Genomic DNA, 19,201 nt, shown 5'->3' with positions numbered 1-19,201 from the left:
GTTTGTGGCTCAGCTGCAGGGGAGGGGTGGAGAAGGGGGTTCAGGGTGCCGTGTCAGAGGAGGCTGACACACACCTGAGCTCCATCAACTGATCACGTCTCCCCTGTAAAAGATGTGCCAGGACCTGAGGTGTATGGTTGTGTGTGCTACAAGCAGGGCAGCTGGAAAGTTGCCAAGTGAAAAACCAGCGCAAATAAAAAAACCTATAAAACGCTGTTGGTATTGGGGCCGTCATTTTCACTGCATTACAGGTGACTCCACTCATCCCTCCAATAACTTCTTCAGCTTGCTGCCATCAGGAAGGAGACTGAAGAGCCTCCGGGCTGCGACACAGCTTCGTCCATCGGGCTGTCAGGATGCTGAATTCACTCCATGCTCTCACATACACGAACTCCAGACCTGCATTCACCTCTTCCCTCTGAACCCTCCACCCCCAAACCACCACCATTGCCTTTTCACTGACTGCGCCCCCCAGCTCCCCGAAACTTACCCACAATCACTATGATTGTGTTGCACACTGCTGTTTATATAAGATTGTATTGTATTGCATTGTGTTGTACATAAGACTGCTATTTTATTTTTATCTTTATATTGTTTTAGTGTACACTGAGGGCCATGGGAACATTGCAGTTTCAGATTCCTTTGTATGACTGTACATATGGTCTTTGACAATAAAGCTTATTTTGACTCTGACTGCAGAGCGGTCATTGTTGATGACACAGAAGACGATGCTAGGCAGATGGTGGGATGCAGCTAAAAGAAGAACTGAAATATTGTTTGGGTAGATGGCTGGTTTGGTAGACACCAAAGCTAAACAAAACTGCGTCATTGTCCAGACTCATGGAGCATACGTATCACTCTCTGCTCCTACACTTGTTTCCCAAAAAAGGGTGATTTATGGGTCATTTTTCCATGTAACTACATGGCTTCCAGCTTGTAAAGCAATATATAAGAAGGCAGTGGAAATAACTGAAGAGTCAGATATTATTTTTTTATGCAGACACGAAGTTTTAATAAAACGCTGACATAAAACAAAACAATACAAAAAACAAATATACTTAAGAGCCAACATAAAAGTGTAAATTTTCTGTCAGTAACAGGAACATGCTGTAGCAATTACATTATTTTCCCGAAGGAGGCAGCAGTGAGTAAAGGTACAGATCTCAACCATCTAGTGCTTCTCTCAACCAACGAAGAAGAGAAATGGACCAATAACAGCGCTGCTATTCGTGTTTTTGAATCAAACGCGGTGGATGGTAGTTCAATACAAGATTTGTTTACTCTGTCCTCGTCTCTGTTAAAACGCTGGTTGACGTTAGCTGGTAAAATTTAAAAGGTAAAATACTTTTACATGATTTAAGGGCGTTTGCCTCGGACAGCTAAGCTATTAATTAAGTGCCTTTGTTAGAAGTAACTAGAGTGAGTGCAATTTACGGTTAGCTATCGACTGGTACCGGTCTCTTAAACTGTAGTTTACGCCCTTGCAATATTCACTCTTTGCAACACTTTCTGTGAATTTTAGAATTCTGTGAATTCTCACATTGATTTTCGAAGTTATTAAATTAATGCTTGAAATGGCCTATTCTTGTCAACTAGGCCAATACGTAACGCCATGTCAGTATGTGAGCTTCTCAGCTAGTTTGACACGACAAGCAGATCTCTGTGCAGGATTTTAAAGAACATTCTCACATTGTCTATCGTAAAACAACAGTTAAACTCTGCAACATGGTTGTTTGCTGTAATCGTCTTTCCTTTTGTTTCTGCCCCGGAAGAAACCTTCATAACAAGAAGACAACATCCACACAAGGGGTCATGATGGGGCTAATTTGAACTTAACAGACTCTCTCTGCACAAACGAAATGTTTAAAAAGTTCCGACTAACTTGTCTTATACAAACTGTTGAAGTCTCGTGATCGTGATTAAATTCCGGAAAGTTTTTGCAGTCAAGGAGAACTGGGGTTTGTCTTTCGTAACTTGCCTTGAAATCACATAATTCTTTAGTATGAGGAGCAAGACCCTGTTTTAGCACTCGCATGGAAAACCAACTATTTTAATGCGGAGCTATTGGTTTTACAGCCAAATAGATTAATCCGCATTTAAATCAAACTGGTAAAATATGAAATCTTTTGTCTTCCTGATTTTGTCCTCCAGTTGTAAACGTAGTTTTCTGAGAACTTCAGAGTAATGGCTTCCAGGAGTTCAAGTTCCACAGGGGAAGGCTTGGTAAGACTTTTGTATTCTGTTGTGCATACTGTACAGTGTTATCTCTGAGCATATTAGTTAATGGATAATTCAACCTTTGTTGATGGTAGCTCTCCAGCCGATCCAGCGAGCGTACCCCTCTGAGAAGTCTGGACAATGAGATTCTGCACTTGTCGACTCCCTCATCAAAGTTCAGATCAAAATCACAGATCAGTAGTGATGCTGGCAAAATGACAATGGTGGGTATACACTAATACTTACAAATATAATTTGTCTTTTTTTCTCTTTTTGTGGTGCTGTTTTTTAACCGCTACTTATTTTCATTAATAGGGTGATCTTCCACTGAGTGAACAAGAACCCCAGCTGTACTCTTCTCCATCCACCAAAATGATACAAACAAATCTTCCAAAAACTGATACAACAACTACTCAGATTGCTTGTGGACTTTCAGATATAACATTTAAATCCTTCACTTGTGCTGGTGGTGAAGTTGAGATATTAGGCTCTTTACTGCATGCAGAGGAGAGTATTATTTTATCTACGGACCAGGGTACATCTAACACTGAATCTGAAGATGGCATCATCTCTGACAGTGTGGTAATGGAGTCATGCTCTGATCACATCGAACATCCCTATCATGTTCTTGAGAAGAGTGACACTTACTCTGTTAACATCAGCGCAGCACTTCCCTGTGAAACTGACAGCACTACACCGGCTTCTTGTGATCTGGATAACAAACAAGCCACAGAAGAATCAACAGCTTTTCAGAGTGACTGCAGTGAAAAGGCAGATCTCACTTGGAAATCCTTCCTTCGTGATGGAGGTGAGGTGGAAGTTTCAGATGCCACCAGATTACACAACGAAACCATTCCTCTGCCCAAGGAAGAGCTTGGTGCTCCTCTAGAGTATGACAGTATAAATTTGACCAACTGCTTCGGTGACTTTGACCAGCAGTGTCAAGAGGAACATGCTGATCATCCATACTGTAGCCATGATGGTGGTGTTGATCCTGTCATTAAGGCTTTATCTGAGACAACACGTGGTTCAGAAAAACGTGCTAATGGACTGTCCTTTAAATCACTGGACTGCACTGGAGGAGAGATTGAAATTCCAAGAGAAGAGTCCGTTGTTCTACCAGCCGACCATACTGTTAGCAGCAGTGAGACACATGGCTATGCCATAGATTCAACTGAAATAGCTGGTGACTGTGATTTACAAAATGATAATACAGTTGGTCACTTTGATCATCCATACTGTAATGTTCAGACTCATTCATCAGCTCCATGTGACAGCCTTTTGACTACCCAGGAAGCATTGGCAGACAGCACTGAGGATGTAATGGTCAGACACTACAGTGGTAGCCCAGTGGTATCTGATAGCCAGGCTGGGAGCCAAGGTGGTGTCACAGCTGATTGTTGTATTCCAGCTGAAGATGAAAAATTAGATGAGGCCCAATTTCCCAAGAAGAAGACATCCCTTCTGCATGAGGACCAGATTGTAATCTGTCCCCTCAGTGAAAACTATCTGTTCACTTCCATCACACATGATTATTGTCAAGATGCCTTTGAAGATGCTAACAGCCAACAGAACAATGGTGAAGCTGTGGTAGCTACTGACCCATCAGCTGTTAGCAGATCTCTGGTGGCTAATGGATCTTTAAAAGCTTTGGATACTGAAACTGTAAAATGCAAAGGGCAAGAAATGCTTAACTGTACCGTGAATCCTGCTGACAGTGCATTGACTCTCGTGGTTCAGACTACTCAGATTTCTGACTGCAGTCAACTTGCAGGTTCAGCAGAGAGCCCTTCAGCTGTGGAAGTGCAACAGCAAGACCAAGAGGAGCATGTCTCTGAAGTGAACTCCACCAGAGGACCCGCTGAATCCAGTGGGGAAAAAGACAGTGCCATTGGCTCATCTGGAAATGCACCTGCTCTTTGTAACTCTGCAGAAAAATCTCATGCAGAGAACCTTACTGATGTACTGAAAGCGCTGTCGGAGTGTCCCTCGGTTACCTCAGCTTTGGGGTTGGGAATGTTTAGTCCCGTTAGGAGAGCTTCTCTGTCTTTTTTAAAGACTTTTGGGGATCCTGCTCAAGGCAAGTTTGCAGCTGATGACTCTGCTATTGAGGGTGAGAAAACCTTGTTTGCTCCTCTTAATGCTGACCGTGCTGGGTTGTGGGCGGAGCAACTGGAAAGCCCAATGCCTCATCCTCTGTTAAACTCCACCGCCCTGGGTCAGAATCCTGGTCTGAGCCCACTATGGGAGCCAGTTAAGGATTTGGGACAGAAAGTCTCTGCAGAGCCTCAGACTGAAGCTGAGAAACCACTGCTGAATTTCCCACTGATTTCCGATGGTCCGTTTCAGCAGCAGCTTCGACAAATGGCAGAGTTCCTCATGATGGCGTCTGGAAAGATGGGCCCTGCTGCTGTCTCTGCTCCTGCTCCACCTCCTGCCCCTCCAGCCAAAGCTGCTCCTGTAAAGTCTCACAGTGTCTGTGTGGGCAGTAGTCCTGTGAAACTGGTTGACCACAGCCTCAATACTTCTGGCCTGTTTGAGAGGAAGAGGGAATTCTCTGTGGCTGATTCCTGCACTATGACTGACCCGCTCCTCTGGAAGTAAGTGCCCATTGTAAATTGGCCATTTATTCAACAGTTGTGAGTATAGATGAAGCTAAATCTGCTTTTAGTATTTTCTTTGTTTGCCTCTCAGTATTCTTTCATTGGTTTTCCAGTTTACCTCCAGGCAGCTTGGAGTCCCTCCCAAGACAGGAGCTGGAACAGAGGTTAATGTCTAGCATGACGATGGTTGAGGCCCTGGTGCAACAGCTGACTGCAGCGAGGGCACAAGGACGTCCGCTTGCAGGCCCTGCTCCTTCAGACCTCCGGGAGAAACTCGTGCAGACAGACCACACCGAACTCAGTCAGGTATCTGTTGACATCTACATTTTGTTTAAAGGGGACCTGTTATGCTCATTTTCTACTCTATATTTAGATTTTTGGACTCTATTAGAGTAGTTTCGCATATGTCACAGCTTAAAATATTCCTCAAATGGAAGCTTTCAACTCTGATCTCATTATATAACAAAGGATTACTGCTTAAGTAGTCAGTTGTTTATATTTTATATCTAGACCACAATGTATAGAGACCTGTATGTGGAAGCTTTGAGTCGGATTGGGGAGTTGGAGCTTGATGGGAGTTCTCTACAAAACGTTATCCAGAGTCTGCAAGACATGAAGATCACCATGGTAAGTCACAAACAACCACACAGCTCATGTTGTTTAAACTGGGATATAATGCATTTTCTTTACTAAGAGTAAAGTGTGTGTATTTGTCCCAACAGACTTCTGTCAGAAGTGACACAGACGCTACTCTCTCTAACATGAATGAAATTGGTGACATAGTCAGAGAGGACCATCAAAGCCTCATTTCACATGTACGTACAGCATGTTACCTCATTCTGTCTCATACAAGTTAAACAGTATGCTTGTTTTTGTAATTATTCATCAGTTATTTATGGCTTAAGGTGTTAGTTTAACATGATTATGTGCTACAACTGAGTTGAGGTATATTTTTCTCATGTTGTTTTTAGTATGGGCACATGAAGTCTCTACTTGAGAAATCAAAGGACATACAGAGCAGAATGATGCAGAAGGTCAAAGAAGCTCTTCATCAGAGAAATGACATGAGGACTCAAATGGAAGAAGCCTTCACAGCAAAGGAGGCAGTAAGTCCTTTTGGGGTGTTTTAGTTGTTTAGTCTAAATGTAGAGGAACGGCAACCTCCTGAGGAGAAGGGTGTACTATGAAGCACGTTCAATACAGCCAGCCGTTCTTTGCGTTAGCTGGCTTGACAAAACCTAAAACCCCAGTGAGAGATGAAGCTGGTTCTCAGCTTTCTTTGTTAATCCAGGCTTCCTGCTTCAGGCTCTGTTCACAATCACATTAAAGGGAGCATTTATCTGCCTTTCTTCTTCTGCATAAGTCTATTGAGAATGTCTGATTGGAGCAGGTTGTGCTCAGAGCATTGGGTAATGGAGATCTATAAACGTCCATTTTACTGATATATTTTTCAATAACATTAGTGTGAAAAATAAGATAACAGAGTAATGCTGCCGAGAATCATTAATGTGATAAATTTGTTAAATTGTGTTTGTTACTGCTCAGTGCTGCTGTTTATTTCAATTTAAGCAAAAAGTAGCAGTTAAAGCATACTAGAATCAGTTCAAAGGTTGCGTTTCCAGGTAATGTGTTTAGCATAAGTTACTGTGGTGATCTAGCCAGGTTAAAAAGAGAGCCACCTTTGTGACACAAAAAACCTCTCTGTCTGTTAAACATAGCTCACTGTGTAAACACCTCTGCTTTAGCTGACCAACAGTTTTTCTGGAGCATATAAAAATATCTGCAGAAGTTATGCTGGCTGTGTGTTTAAGAGGATTATTTGTTCCAGGGGTATTAAATGTGTGTGTGGTTGTGTGTTGTCAGGCTTTCAGTGCGATGGAACAGCTGAGGACACACTGTGCCACAGAAATTTCACTTCTGGAGAAGAGTGTGGGGTCTCAGCAAGAGCTGCTGGCCACCCTAAACCAGAGCTATCCAGAACTGGTACAGATTACAAGCCAAAAAATAAACAGCTCAATAATTGTATTTAAAGTAATATGTGAGTGTCATTTCTTTGTTTCTTTTTGTCTTTACTTATGCAGGTTGTGTTAAACAAGGCTTATAATGCAACCCTGGACTCTGCTTCAGATCTTTTGTCTGAAACCATGGATGAACAGTCCGCTTTGATGAAAGAGGTACGCTCATACTAAAAACCTTGAACTATGACAGTCAATGAACATGTATCACAGCAGTTTCTATATGATGACAAAGAAACAAAGAACCAGTGTTTTGGTTCCAGTTCTTATGTTTTCATTTTTAGTTTAATCTGAGTGACATTGATAGCAGCACAGTGGCTCCGTTTGAATGGTGTTTACTGTTGTTGTAGTTTGTGGGTTTCTAAAAACACGAGGCTTTGGTGTAAAATCCACCACATGAGCATCCTGTACATAATAGTGCTGTTTAAAGGTACAGTCAGTCATTTTTTGGTTGAGGATATTCTCAGTACTCATAAGTATACATTGAAGTGTATAATTATGTCTTCCTACAAATTGATACGCTCTCGTAAAACTGGAAATAAAATACATAGGAGCATGTGCTGGTTTGTGGAAGCCCCTGTGTTGCCTGGCCATGTTGAATACAGTGGCCGAGATGGACATCAGCTAATCATGTTTTATGTATGCGGCTGCAGACCGGCTGCATACGTAGCACGCCAAAGACTCAGACAAGCTCCATATCGGTTTGTTGCCGTTCGTGTGTTGTGCCATGGAGGCAAGTTGCATTTTCTGTCTGCACCTTCAGACTCAAGATATAAAAGATCACACCTATGTTTTATCATCTGAGAAGTGGTTTCCTTCACTAAAGGAGTGAAAATGTGAACGAAAGAGACTGTGACCGGCCTCTGGATAAAACAAGAGTAGATTAAAGGAATTGCAGAAAGGGAGATTATGAAGGTGACACAGAAGTCACTGGGGTTCTGCTCAATATTTTGTCTTTTTATGTTTATTTTATAAACATGTATATCCTATAGTGGCCACTGTAGCTACGATTATGCACTTGAATTAGGTGGTGTAAGAAAACAGAATTCAGTTGGCTGTAATCTACTGCCATCTAGTGGTGAGATTATTATAATAATAATAATAATAATAATAATAATATTATCATCTTCTTGCAGTGTACCTTTTTCTAAAATTCGGTTTGAAATTCCATTTAATGTGTTCTAATGTTGTTTAGTTGAAACTTTAGGTGCTTTAATACAGCCTTCACTATTAGAGCATTTACTGCTCTGTTAAAATGTGATAATGCGTTGATGCTAATGCCATCTGTTTATAGCTCTTCATGGTCAGGAGCCTTCTGCACAAAACTGCTCCCATGCTCCTGAAGCTGAACGAGAAAGCTGCCGCTGCTTTGAGAGAGAGAGATGAGCACATGTCTGCAAGAGACCAAGCTGTTGAAGAGCGAGAGCAGGTAAGGCATCTGTTATATTCAGGATATTTACAGCCTTGTACCTGTAGTCAACATGTCTGATTAAAATTATTCATATGCTTAAAAAAAACCTCATCAGATTGAAGCAGAACTGAATGAAACTCATTCGAATTTCCAAGCTGCCAGGGAGCAGATTGGAGATTTAAATCTGCAGGTGACAATTCTGACATCAGGTAAAAACTGAAATAACTCTCTGGCTATTTCGCTCCCTCTTTTTCAAAATGCTTTCTTTCTTGACAACCTATGGACTTAAACTTTTTTTTTTTTTAAATAAATAAATCCAGAGATGTGTGTACTGCGAGAGAAGTTGACTGAAAAAGAAGAAGAGACGGGTCAGCTAGAGAGGAAGGTGACGGAGCTGTCTGCTACAGTTTCCTCCACGCTGGCATCCTACACTTTCTTGGAGCAGGCCCTGGCTGCTGAGACTACAAAGTATGATGCTCCTTATTGATGAAAGAAATCAAGCATAGAAATTTAAAAATGGAAGTGAACACTGGGTTGGTGGTTACTTGTTAACAGGGTAAACTTTGAAAGGCAAAAAAAAAGCCCTGAATTGCAGCATGTGCTTTAAAATAGGCCTTATTTTGTTTTTATTCAAGGTTGCAGGAGTCGTGGAAAGACAAACAAGAGGCTAAAGATCGAGCAAATGAGTAAGTGTTGGTTAATAGTAAAGGATAAAAAAAAAAAAAAATTGAAGAAAGAAGAAAAATGTAACCAGTGGTTACATTTTTACTATAATTCTACATAAATGTTGCAGTATATATCCAAATACTGCTGTGTTTTTTTTTTTTTTTTTTTTTTTTTGACCTTGTCCAGCTTGGAGGCATCACTGGGTCAGTCGGAGCAGCGGGTGTGCGAGTTGAGTCGGGCTCTGGCTCAGAGTGAGGAGCAGCTCAGTCAGCTGCAGTCCCTCTCACAGTCTCAGAGTCGGCAGATCCAGCAGCTCCAGGATGTCTGTACACAGCTCAGTGGTGTGCGGGAAATGAACGAGGTGAGCATTAGAGAGGGTATCTGTCTCATTTAACACCAGAGAAGCATGAGGCGTTTGGTTATTACAGGAATAATATGCGACTTAACCTTGAGGGGAGGATGTTAGGTTTAATTTTCCTGCTGTCTGTGTGCATCAGTTCCTACAGATGGAGAACGAGTTGGCGAGGGAGCAGATGGCAGAAAGTGAGCGTATGCTAAGGGAAAACCTGCAGAGCCTTCGGGAGAGGAACATCCAGTGTGAGGACCTGAAGAAAGAAGTTTGTCAACTTAAGTAAGTATAAATAAGCCATTGAGGGTGATGTGCTTGAAAAGCCCAAACTGAGCCTGAAAAAACTTTCGGATTAAATAGAACAAAATTGTCTGTCTGTGCTCAGTTTCTTAGATCAGGGATGTCAAACTCATTTTACATCGAGGGCTACATACAGCCCACTTTTCTAGTTCTTAACTATGATGGGGTAGTATGAATGGCTGTGGGGGCAGGTCTATATCAACAGGAAAAACTGTAAAATGTTCAAGGATTAATACTCACATACATATTTTCTGGACTGGAGTCTTTTGCCTTATGGCCTTATGTTTGTAATAATAAATCTTAGTGCAAATTGTTCTCATGATGTTTAACATTTTGTTGGCACACTGAATGATAACTTGCCTCTGTGTGTTTGTGTGATGGAGGCTTGAGAACGGGAATTTGCAGGAAGAACTTAAAGCCACAAGGTCCAGAGCCAGGACAGCAAACCTGGAGCTTGAAGAGAAGATGGCTCAGGCGGTCACAGAAATCACTTTGCTGCATCACACACTGAGGGGACTGACCAACAAGCTCCATGAAGAACTTGATGAAAAGGTAAAACAATATCAGAACTAGGCCCGGGTTTTGTCACTGATTCCTACAACCGATTCAATTCTGATTCACAAGGTTTGATTCCATTCAGTTAGATTTTGACTTGGTCAGAAATATTATCATCCAAGATCATTTATCTTGGGTATGTACTGTCGAAAGAACCCTCTAAATTCAATACATACTTTTTGGAAGTTAAGAACAGAATCTAAAGCAGTTACAATATTGCACTTTTTATTTAACCTGTTGAGCCCCAGGAGCTTTTCTGAGGATTCTGCTTGAAAATGACACGCCCAAAGCGACTTGACTGATTCTCTGGAATTATAAACTCAGTGTAAACTTTCTAGGTATAAAAATAAAGCTGACACTTAATCAGAGGTGTAAGCACCACAGCAGATGCCATCGTGTCAAAGTTACTGAGGATAAAACAGAAAATATGAAGGAGTTTTTCTAAGCCTGGTCTGTTATAGCAGATAAATCCCTTGAAAATATTCTGCAGTAGATCGAGAACTGAAGAAAACCATGGAACAGCATATCAACATTACCTGATGCTGCTGAAGTGACGCAGAGCAAAGTTTCAGACGCTTTATTAGAGGCATAGTTAAGCGTTTGAAATTTGGCATAATTTGTAAAAGTTGAAATTTCTTCAGTATTGAACAGCAGAAATGAGAGTTTCTTGTCAGTTATTTTTTTGGAGGGGAAAAACAAACAACAAAAACGAGAGGCAGACAACACTGTCCACAACAGGAGACCGGTGCGTAATATGCAAGGGAATAAAGTAGAAAATAAACACTTTTGATTGGAAACTGGTCTCGAGCACAGAGAGAGAGAGAGAGAGATTTTTCTTTCTTTTTCTTTTCTTTTTTTTTAATTTTATTTATTTTATTTTTTTTAAATCGTGGTGGAAGCAAAACAGTTGTACGTGAAGTGTAGTTTTGATCTTTTGGTGCTGGTTCAGTGAATTTTGGTCAGTTTCAGAATCTGAGTTGCCGGCTTTTAGCTTTTATATCCTTTTGCGGAGCCTGTTTTTCTTGGTCTTTAATCTTTTGCTGTTTTAGTTGTTTGGATGTGGATGGAGCTCATTGAATATCAGTATTTGTTACAGGCTTCTTTCCCCTTTCTGTTTGCTTTGTACAGCCCATTAAAAGCATAGTTACAATTTATCCTTTGTATTTTTTATATTGTCTATTTTATTACTTAATGTTCTATGTTTTATTTTAATGTTCTGTTTCTATTTTAATGTTTCTAAACTTACTAGTTTTGGTAATGGTGAAATGATGCAGCTGGAAGCTCAATTTCACAGATGTTAGTTTAATTGGGCCCTGATATGGACTCCACTGTATGTGCAGATGATCTGCGACAAGTAATGCAAATGCATAGAGTATGCAAAGCTTAATTTTGAAATTAAATTAAAAGAATGCGTCGTTGTGGCTGTGAGCTCTTGACATTTGCAGTTGTAATTTGGACATCAGAAGCAACTGTTTACAGCATTTATAAATCATGTTGTAACATCATTTACTATTGAACTTATGCTATAGATGCAGTACTGCATGTCTTTTCCCACTTGGATTTAAATGTCTTACTTTTCAGAAACCACAGATGTGTGAAGAGTCTCAGTCAGTCCACAGCGTGGAGCGTTGTGCCTCAACTGCTGAGAGAGAGGAAGAGGTCAAAACAGACACTCCTGCTGAAACAGGTACTGTTGTTCACCCCATGTGTGTCAGTTCACTCATAAGTAAGATGCTAGTTTTTCTTTTTCTCTTTTAAATTGATTATTAAAAAAATATAACGTGTCAGCATTTGTTTTTCATCCTAAACACAACAGGAGGCACTGTGATTCTGATCACATCACTCACTCAAACACAGAGTTGAAGCTGGAAAACATGGTCGAGCTGGTTGAATTTAGTCACTTATAGAATCTCATTTTAGTAGCAACAAGCTCCATCAGATGTTATTGTAACTGCTAATGAAGCTTCCACTCTTTCAGTTGATCAGGTTACTACATCTCACCTGGGTTAAGGTCAGGACTCTGAGCCAATACCTGAACTGTCAGACCCCGGTGTTGCACCCGGGCTGATCCCTCCTGGTGGTGTGTGATGGCATGTTTCCTCCAGACTTGTCATTTCATTTGTCCACATAACATCGTCCCATAGTGACCTGTCTTTTTGGATAACAGCACATTCCTTTGCTGTATCTTCCTTAAAGTCGACACATGAGATTTCATGCATATGCTCCTACTTTTGGGGTTTTCTTTAGCCTTACAAGTTGCCATGGGGATCTTTGCATCCACTTGTGGAGTGATGAGCACCTTTTCTAGCTTGTAACGCTTCATCTACGGTGCTGCGACTCCTCATTAAGAAGAACAGGCTTTCTCAGTAACCAGACTTTACATAGTCGTGTTAGTGAGTCACCTCCTGCAAATCACAATGCACAAACACTTGACTTCTATGAAAGTTGTTAGCACGGAGGTTCACTTTCTTTTTTAGGCCTATGAATAATCACTGTGTGTTTTCACATGGAAAGTACAGCTGTTTGTTTATACAGATTACGCTGTCTGTAGTTTGATGAAGATCAAACTATTCAAATTTCAAATTCAAAAAGTTTTTAGTTCACTTGTAATGTGGTCCAGCGTAATTATGTTGTTAAGCTAGCTGCAAGCAAGTCTCTTTAAATAATCACGCTGAGATTCCCTCAGAGAGCAGTGTGATTTGAATGTCTCAAACATGATTTGAATACGTGCTCAGCATGTCGTATGTGTCTCCTTTATGAAAAGGAGGTATTAATTTCATTGTTTGAAGGCTTAGTGGTGCGTTACCAAAAAACAAAAGAACTGGGTCTTTTTTTTTCTTTTTTCTCAAGGAGGCATCAATAATATGATTGCATAATATAAAAATTCTTTCTTCAATGGTCCTTTTCTTACCAACTTTTCTATATGAGCTACACATGCACTTCAATTCATCCTGTTTTTCCCTTGGATAAAGGAGGTAGTGGGCAACGTTTTTCTTATAGGAATCATTTTCAGGTGGGAATATATCTGCACAGCCACCAGGGACTGTAATAAAAAATGGAACAGATAATAAAAGTCTAAAATGTAATTATAATAATAAGAAACAACTAAGTTTTACTTTCTCTTCAGTCCCTTCAGACACTCTCGAGCCACAGCGTGAAGCTTTGTTCAGCGAGATGAGCGCCTTCACCCGCATCGCAGCCATCACTCCTAAAAAGAATATGAGCACAGTCGAGATTCAACCAGAGGAAGAGGAGCAAAGCCACCTGGCGGAGCTGCTTACTGGCCTGGGCAGCACCGTCACCGAGCTCGTCAGCACTCTGAAGCTGGTGCAGCAGCGCAGAGACGCTCAGCTGGAGGAGCTGCATGGCCAAATGTAAGCTGTAATGTAAAATTATTATTTTTTAAATTATTATTTTATTTTATTTCATTTTATTTATTTATTTTTAAAAACAAAGTGAAATAAATGATTTTTTCGAAAGTTGTTGTTTTGTACATTAACATCAAATGTAATCCAATTATCTTGTTGCTTTTTTCTTTTTAAACCCCCCCAACTGTTATCTGATGTGTTATTCCAGCTGTGGCCTGCAGGTGGAGCAGCGTGCTGCAAAGAAGGGACATGAAGCTGAGGTTTTTGAGCTCAAGCATCAACTCAGCCGTCTGAGTCAGCTGGTCGAGAAGGCAAATCAGGCTCTGCAGCAGAAAACTCAGGTAAGGATGACTTTTGCTGGACATCTTTTGTCCTCTATTCATCTGTGATAAGAAAGATCAGGATGGGTGCGGAGGACGGCTGACCGATGGAAGAGAAAAACTCTGAAGTTTTTTTTTTTTTTTTTTTTTTTTTTTTTTTTTTTCAGGATGAGAAAATGCTGGCTAAGTTGATAGTTGAAGTGCAAGACACACAGGAAATCCTAAATAAACAGAAGACTGACAATAATGTAAGGCACCAAAATAATACTGCCGGTGTTTCTAAGCTACTACGTATTCTTGTAGTTATTGTTTAAATGCAAATGAACGTTTTCTCCAGGAATTGAGAAGGGAAATCACTGAGCTTCGTCGCGCTCTCCAGCAGTCGAAGGTGGAGTCTGAATTCCTTCGGGATGAATTGAGGAAAGCTGGCGGCCAGTCGACTAAACCGGAACATTTCATGGAAGAGAACATCAAGTCATTGAAAGAGGTATGATTTATCAGAAGCACTATTTATTACGTATTTCCATAGTTTTCAAGTTTTAAAATTGACCGAGTTTGGATTTATTTATTTATTTATTTATTTATTTATTTTAAACTCATGTTTTCTTGTTAGATCAGTTTTATGGTTTTATTATGTTACTTAAGTTGTACAGCACTTTGGTCAACAGCAGCTGTTTTTAAATGTGCTTATAAGTAAACTTGACTTTTCAGCCTGTTGTTGAGGAAACACTGCAGCTTAAAGGGACACCCCCCCCCCCCCCCCCCCCTCCTCCTCTTTTCTCATAAACTTCCATTTGATCCCCAGGTGGAGAGACTGAAGGCCAGTCTTCAGGAAGCCGAGCAGGCCAAAGTAAAAATTCTTGAAAGGGCAAAGAGACATGTAAGTCCTGACCGTACCCGGCATCAATCACGTTCCTGACTACATATCAGCATTCACACAGTATTTATTGACTTAGAGGAACATTAGATGGTCTTCTTGCCAGCCATGTGAGCGTTCATGAGGATGTTCATCTCTTACAGCAAATCATCTATCAGAGCAACCAGCAGAAAAGTGAGAACGAGCTTCAGATATTAAACAACATGATCAACAGAGTTCGGGAGGTGAGAAATGTTTCATACCATGGAACATATTCTGTAAACCGCAGCGTCTGTTTGGATGTTTGCCATAATGTGCTGCTTTTTCCTTTTTGCCTCACAGACCTTGCTGTCGTTGCCGGCAGTTGTGAAGAACTGTGAACAGCTCCGGCAGCTCGTTGAATACATTGGCTGATGTGTTTATTTCCCTCGTGTGTGTTTATTCATGTTTTAGCTTGTCTGCCTTCTAAATGTTTGTATTTTTGAGAATAAAATAATTATTTGAGAATAAAATAATGCTGATATTAACCATATCTTTTATGGACACTGAACACACATGCTGAACATGTAAATGTTTTTTTTTTTCTCTTATAGCATCTTGGGTCTAGTGATAGTTCTTTGGTGTACAAAGATTTGCAGTTTTAAAAGAGAGAATCTTGCTTTTTCACTTAACATCAAAAGTTGAAAAAGATGGAGCCCCATGTCTCATTCATATTAAACTACAGTGCGAGTGGGTGTAAATGCCACGTTACTGCCACGTCTTCTGCTTTTTAAGGAGGTGTGTGCCATCATCCCAGGTGCAACAAAGTAAGCGGCAGAGTTGAAATAAAGTGGTATTCCATTTTTTGTTGTTTTTACAAGGCCATGAAAAAAACTTTTCTATTTATTCCAAGGGTTTTCACAGCATGAAGCGGTAAAAGAAAACTTTTTAAACTGGAGATAAAAGCAAGCTGCATCAATCACCAAAGGTTTCCTTTTGTTTTCTTATTAAAAAAAAAAATCAATTGTCTTAGCTCTAATTGTTTTCTTTGTGTCTCATCTCGTCCGATTTGCAGGGTTTGTGTGGAAGAGGTTTCTGGTATTATGTGGTCTTAACGCAAAGGCATGAAGCATCGGGTGGCAAGTCTATTCATTTTCTTGATTAGTGGATTTGCATGTGGCCCAGTGGTGTCTCGACATGCGGCTGAGACCGGTCACGGTTACTGGTGTGGCTCCAGACGGCACTTCAAACCGGCTGAGCTGACCCAGAAAGCATTAGAAGCACAAAAGAAAGAGGGTTGGACTTATTTTTGTGTGTGTGTGTTCCTGCTTTAATTTTGTCTGGACCTTATTGTTATTGTTAAGCACTTTGTGCAGCATCGGCTGTTGGAAATGTGCTATATAAATAAATCTGACCTTGACCTTGACCTTTTGGCCCTCGTTACTTTATAAGACTTAAAATTAGAATTCACTTATAGCTGATACAAATATAACTCATATGGTGTAAATTTCTTCTTTCACAACTCCTTCAACTGCAATCACTCATCACAAATTTAAAATCTTTTATTCTTATAGAACAAAGGTGCTTTATCATTGTTTATTTCCAAGAACAGTAAACTAAAAATGCATATTTACTTGGCAACAAAATACAAGCTGATATTTTTTTTTCACACAAGCCACTTTGCTGCAAAGCCTATGACCACGAAGCACAATAATTTATACAAACAATTCATTTAAACTCAACGGAAGTGTAAAATATTCAACTGGCACATTCCAGTTTTAACAAAAAAAAAAAAATATCAGCACACAAAATTATATGTATGTTACAGTCACATACTTGCTGTTAAAAAGGCCTAGACATTAAAACAAAACAGCTTAATGGATATCTAAAGTAAGTTATTATCAGCAGTGAAAATGGTTTCTACAATTATTCAGAAAATCACAGTGGTGTTAAGAGAGGTCAGTCTGCTCAGTTTTGTCCTTGATAAACATCACAAACAAAGATAAAGCAGTTGGATTTTGTGCACAGAAATGTCTGGCTCATTTGGTGCCGTCACGAGTCTCTGTTTAAAAAAAAAACCTAACAAAAAATAAAAGGTAGTGAGAAGCTGGGCTTTACATTCTCAGTAGCTTAGATAGCAGAAACAAAACGGTCCATATTCCCCGGGTAGGTGGGGTGTCTGAGGTATCCCCCAGTGTTTCCAATAGGACCTGCAGCGCTGTTATACTGGGAGAAAGACCCCAGCTGCACTGGGGAGACCCTGCCGTAATGATCCACTGTTTCTGCAGGGCCGTGAGCTGAGGGGTGGATCCGTCCTCCTGCAGCGTACCCCATGCCCTGGGTGTGACCCTGTCCGTACGAGCCCTGGTGTGCATGTTGGTGCGAATGGCTGTTTTGTCCAGAGTAGGTGAACGCCGGATGTGTAGAGGAGCGGGGTGGCACAGATCCCCCGCACGGTTGACTCTGGAAACCCGGAGCTCCCAAGCTGCAGGGACTGGATCCATTCGGAAGCCCTTCGGGACTGAAGCTCCGGCTTTGCTGCTGCATCACCTCTGGTCCTTGACCTGCCAGCATGCTGGCTGGAGTCGGGTGTCCTATGATGTTGTTGATGCTGAACATGCGGGTCTGACTGTGCCCAAACCCCGGAGGCGACGAAGAGGGATAGTAGGCAGAGGGCAGCTGCTGTCCATATGTGGGACTGAGTGTCATGTTGGGATAGACTGAGTTGGTGTACGCAGCTGGTCTGGTAATCTGAACGGGGGGAAAAACTGGTGTTTCATGCACATATGAAGTGTATGTGCTCAGGTCGCAGCGCTTAAACCTCTTCCTGCGTCTCAGAAAGCTGCCACTCTCAAACATGTCCTCAGCGTTTGGGTCCAGTGCCCAGTAGTTGCCTTTCCCAGGTCGTCCTGGCTCTCGAGGGATCTTGATAAAACAATCATTCAGAGTCAGATTATGGCGGATGGAGTTTTGCCATTTCTTCGAATTGTCTCTGTAGAAGGGGAAGCGCTCTGTGATGAATTTGTAGATACCCCCCAGTGTTAGTTTGCGGTCAGGGGAGTTGGCAATAGCCATGGAGATGAGGGCAATATAGCTGTATGGTGGTTTCCCGCGCTGGAGAGGTCTCTTCCTCCTCCGACCCCGCGGCTGCTCCTCTGTCTGCGGTGGAGGATTGGAGGCAAGCAAGGTGGTATCTGCTGGAGAGTCTTTCTCTACTTTGACCACTGGCATTGTCATGGACAGTTCAAAAGAAAGAGATAGATTACTTACTGGAAAAGCTGCACGGCAGAAGTAGTGGCACAGCTTTGACGTTGTTCCCTCTGTCAGAGAAAGCAAATTAGTAGGCAGTACCCTGACAGTGCAAATCAAAACAGGAGATCTGTCTGATATGCAGTCCTGCTCCAAGTTTGCATTCGATTGTAAATGCTCAGGGTCCTGGGTCCAAACAGTTCAGCAGTTCTTCAAAAGCAGTGCAAGTAACGGCTCTTCTGTGAAGTCCTCTTTCGTTAAATGCGGGTCTTTACTCAGTTTATTCCCGTAAAGTGTAGTCGGTTTAAGGTGAAGAGTTGAAGTGCCAATTGTTGTGCTTAAGGTGTGTGTGCGAATGAGTCACTTAGCTTTACCTGAAGAGTGTATTACCTGCAGAGACAACCTGAAGGGCCACGCCCCCTTAAACATCACATGCTCTAACATACCTAACTTCTCTACTGCTCTATTGTTCCCCTCTGTCAAAGTCTGCATACTTTGTGGAGTGAATTCTGATTTCATTTTATTATTTTTGTTTTCAAATACATATTATTTTAAATTTGGTGAGCTATCCTGAAATGGCAGGAAAAAAAATCTGCACAAAATATTTATACTTTAAATGACATTGTTTCAAATATTTTAACTAATATCATTACAACTATTAAAAAACAGTAACATGAGTGTATCAATATACATTACTCACAGTTATCTTGTTGTTGTTCTATAATTGGCCTGTATTTATTTTCAGTAACCAAAACTGTCAAAACAGATATTTTTTCCTCTTTATATTCAAAGTTTACTTTAAAGCCGACCTCAGTTTATTTTAAAAAGTCCAAAATGGTCCATGTTGTTTTGATGTTTAACACTAAAAGACCTCTTTAGTGGTAACTTAACCTATGAGTTGTTTTTCTATCTTGCTTCCTTGTTTGTTTTGTGCCAGTGGTTGGCCGTGCCAGCTGTGTTAAGAGATGTAAATGTTGTCCAGACAAAGGCCCTCCTGTGATTTCAGCATGCAAAATATAAGCTATCATCATAAAGCCTGGGCACAACCCGAGAGACGGGAATAACCAACTCTTTACATAGAGATCGTTCACTGAAATTGGTAGCAATACTTGGAATAGTTTTAAAGCCACCTTTATAAAGTCGTTTGTTTCCCTACGTTTCTGTGGTGCACAAACTGTCATGTGTTGATTGACATGAATATTGTGAAAAATAAATTTCATTGTCATCAAAGGGTGGAGAGTATTCTGCTACTGCTGGTATGAACTCTGGGGACTCCCTGGGTTAGGGTTCACCAGCTTAATCTCTTAAACAAA

At 40.9% G+C, this 19,201-nt stretch overlaps 2 protein-coding genes across 3 annotated transcripts; one reads left to right on the top strand and one right to left on the bottom strand.

Annotated features, from left to right (window-relative positions):
• The first annotated feature begins 1,214 nt into the window (after positions 1-1,214).
• On the top strand, positions 1,215-15,187 carry spag5 (sperm associated antigen 5). 2 transcript variants are annotated; one of them, XM_026171272.1, is made up of 25 exons: positions 1,215-1,336; positions 2,152-2,223; positions 2,313-2,441; positions 2,533-4,817; positions 4,934-5,126; positions 5,331-5,447; positions 5,543-5,635; positions 5,792-5,926; positions 6,684-6,803; positions 6,902-6,994; positions 8,130-8,264; positions 8,362-8,455; positions 8,567-8,714; positions 8,882-8,932; positions 9,099-9,273; positions 9,410-9,543; positions 9,945-10,113; positions 11,698-11,803; positions 13,244-13,490; positions 13,693-13,825; positions 13,972-14,052; positions 14,142-14,291; positions 14,610-14,684; positions 14,825-14,905; positions 15,003-15,187. In XM_026171272.1, the coding sequence occupies exons 2-25, from the start codon at positions 2,185-2,187 to the stop codon at positions 15,072-15,074; spliced, it is 5,055 nt and encodes a 1,684-aa protein (XP_026027057.1). In that variant the 5' UTR covers positions 1,215-1,336; positions 2,152-2,184; the 3' UTR covers positions 15,075-15,187. The 2 variants fall into 2 exon arrangements, with proteins under 2 accessions (XP_026027057.1, XP_026027058.1); XM_026171273.1 differs by lacking the exon at positions 1,215-1,336 and adding an exon at positions 1,755-1,958.
• Positions 15,188-16,132: 945 nt separating this feature from the next.
• Positions 16,133-18,255, bottom strand: foxe1 (forkhead box E1). Its single transcript, XM_026169332.1, has one exon. It carries the CDS (start codon positions 17,874-17,876, stop codon positions 16,770-16,772), a length of 1,107 nt encoding a protein of 368 aa, XP_026025117.1. The 5' UTR covers positions 17,877-18,255; the 3' UTR covers positions 16,133-16,769.
• Between the last annotated feature and the right edge of the window lie 946 nt (positions 18,256-19,201).

The sequence above is a fragment of the Astatotilapia calliptera genome, chromosome 6 (genome assembly GCF_900246225.1).
Source record: "Astatotilapia calliptera chromosome 6, fAstCal1.2, whole genome shotgun sequence".
NCBI lineage: Eukaryota > Metazoa > Chordata > Actinopteri > Cichliformes > Cichlidae > Astatotilapia > Astatotilapia calliptera.
The sequence above is the reverse complement of the archived record's forward strand: the minus strand, read 5'-3'. Positions and strand labels throughout refer to the sequence as shown.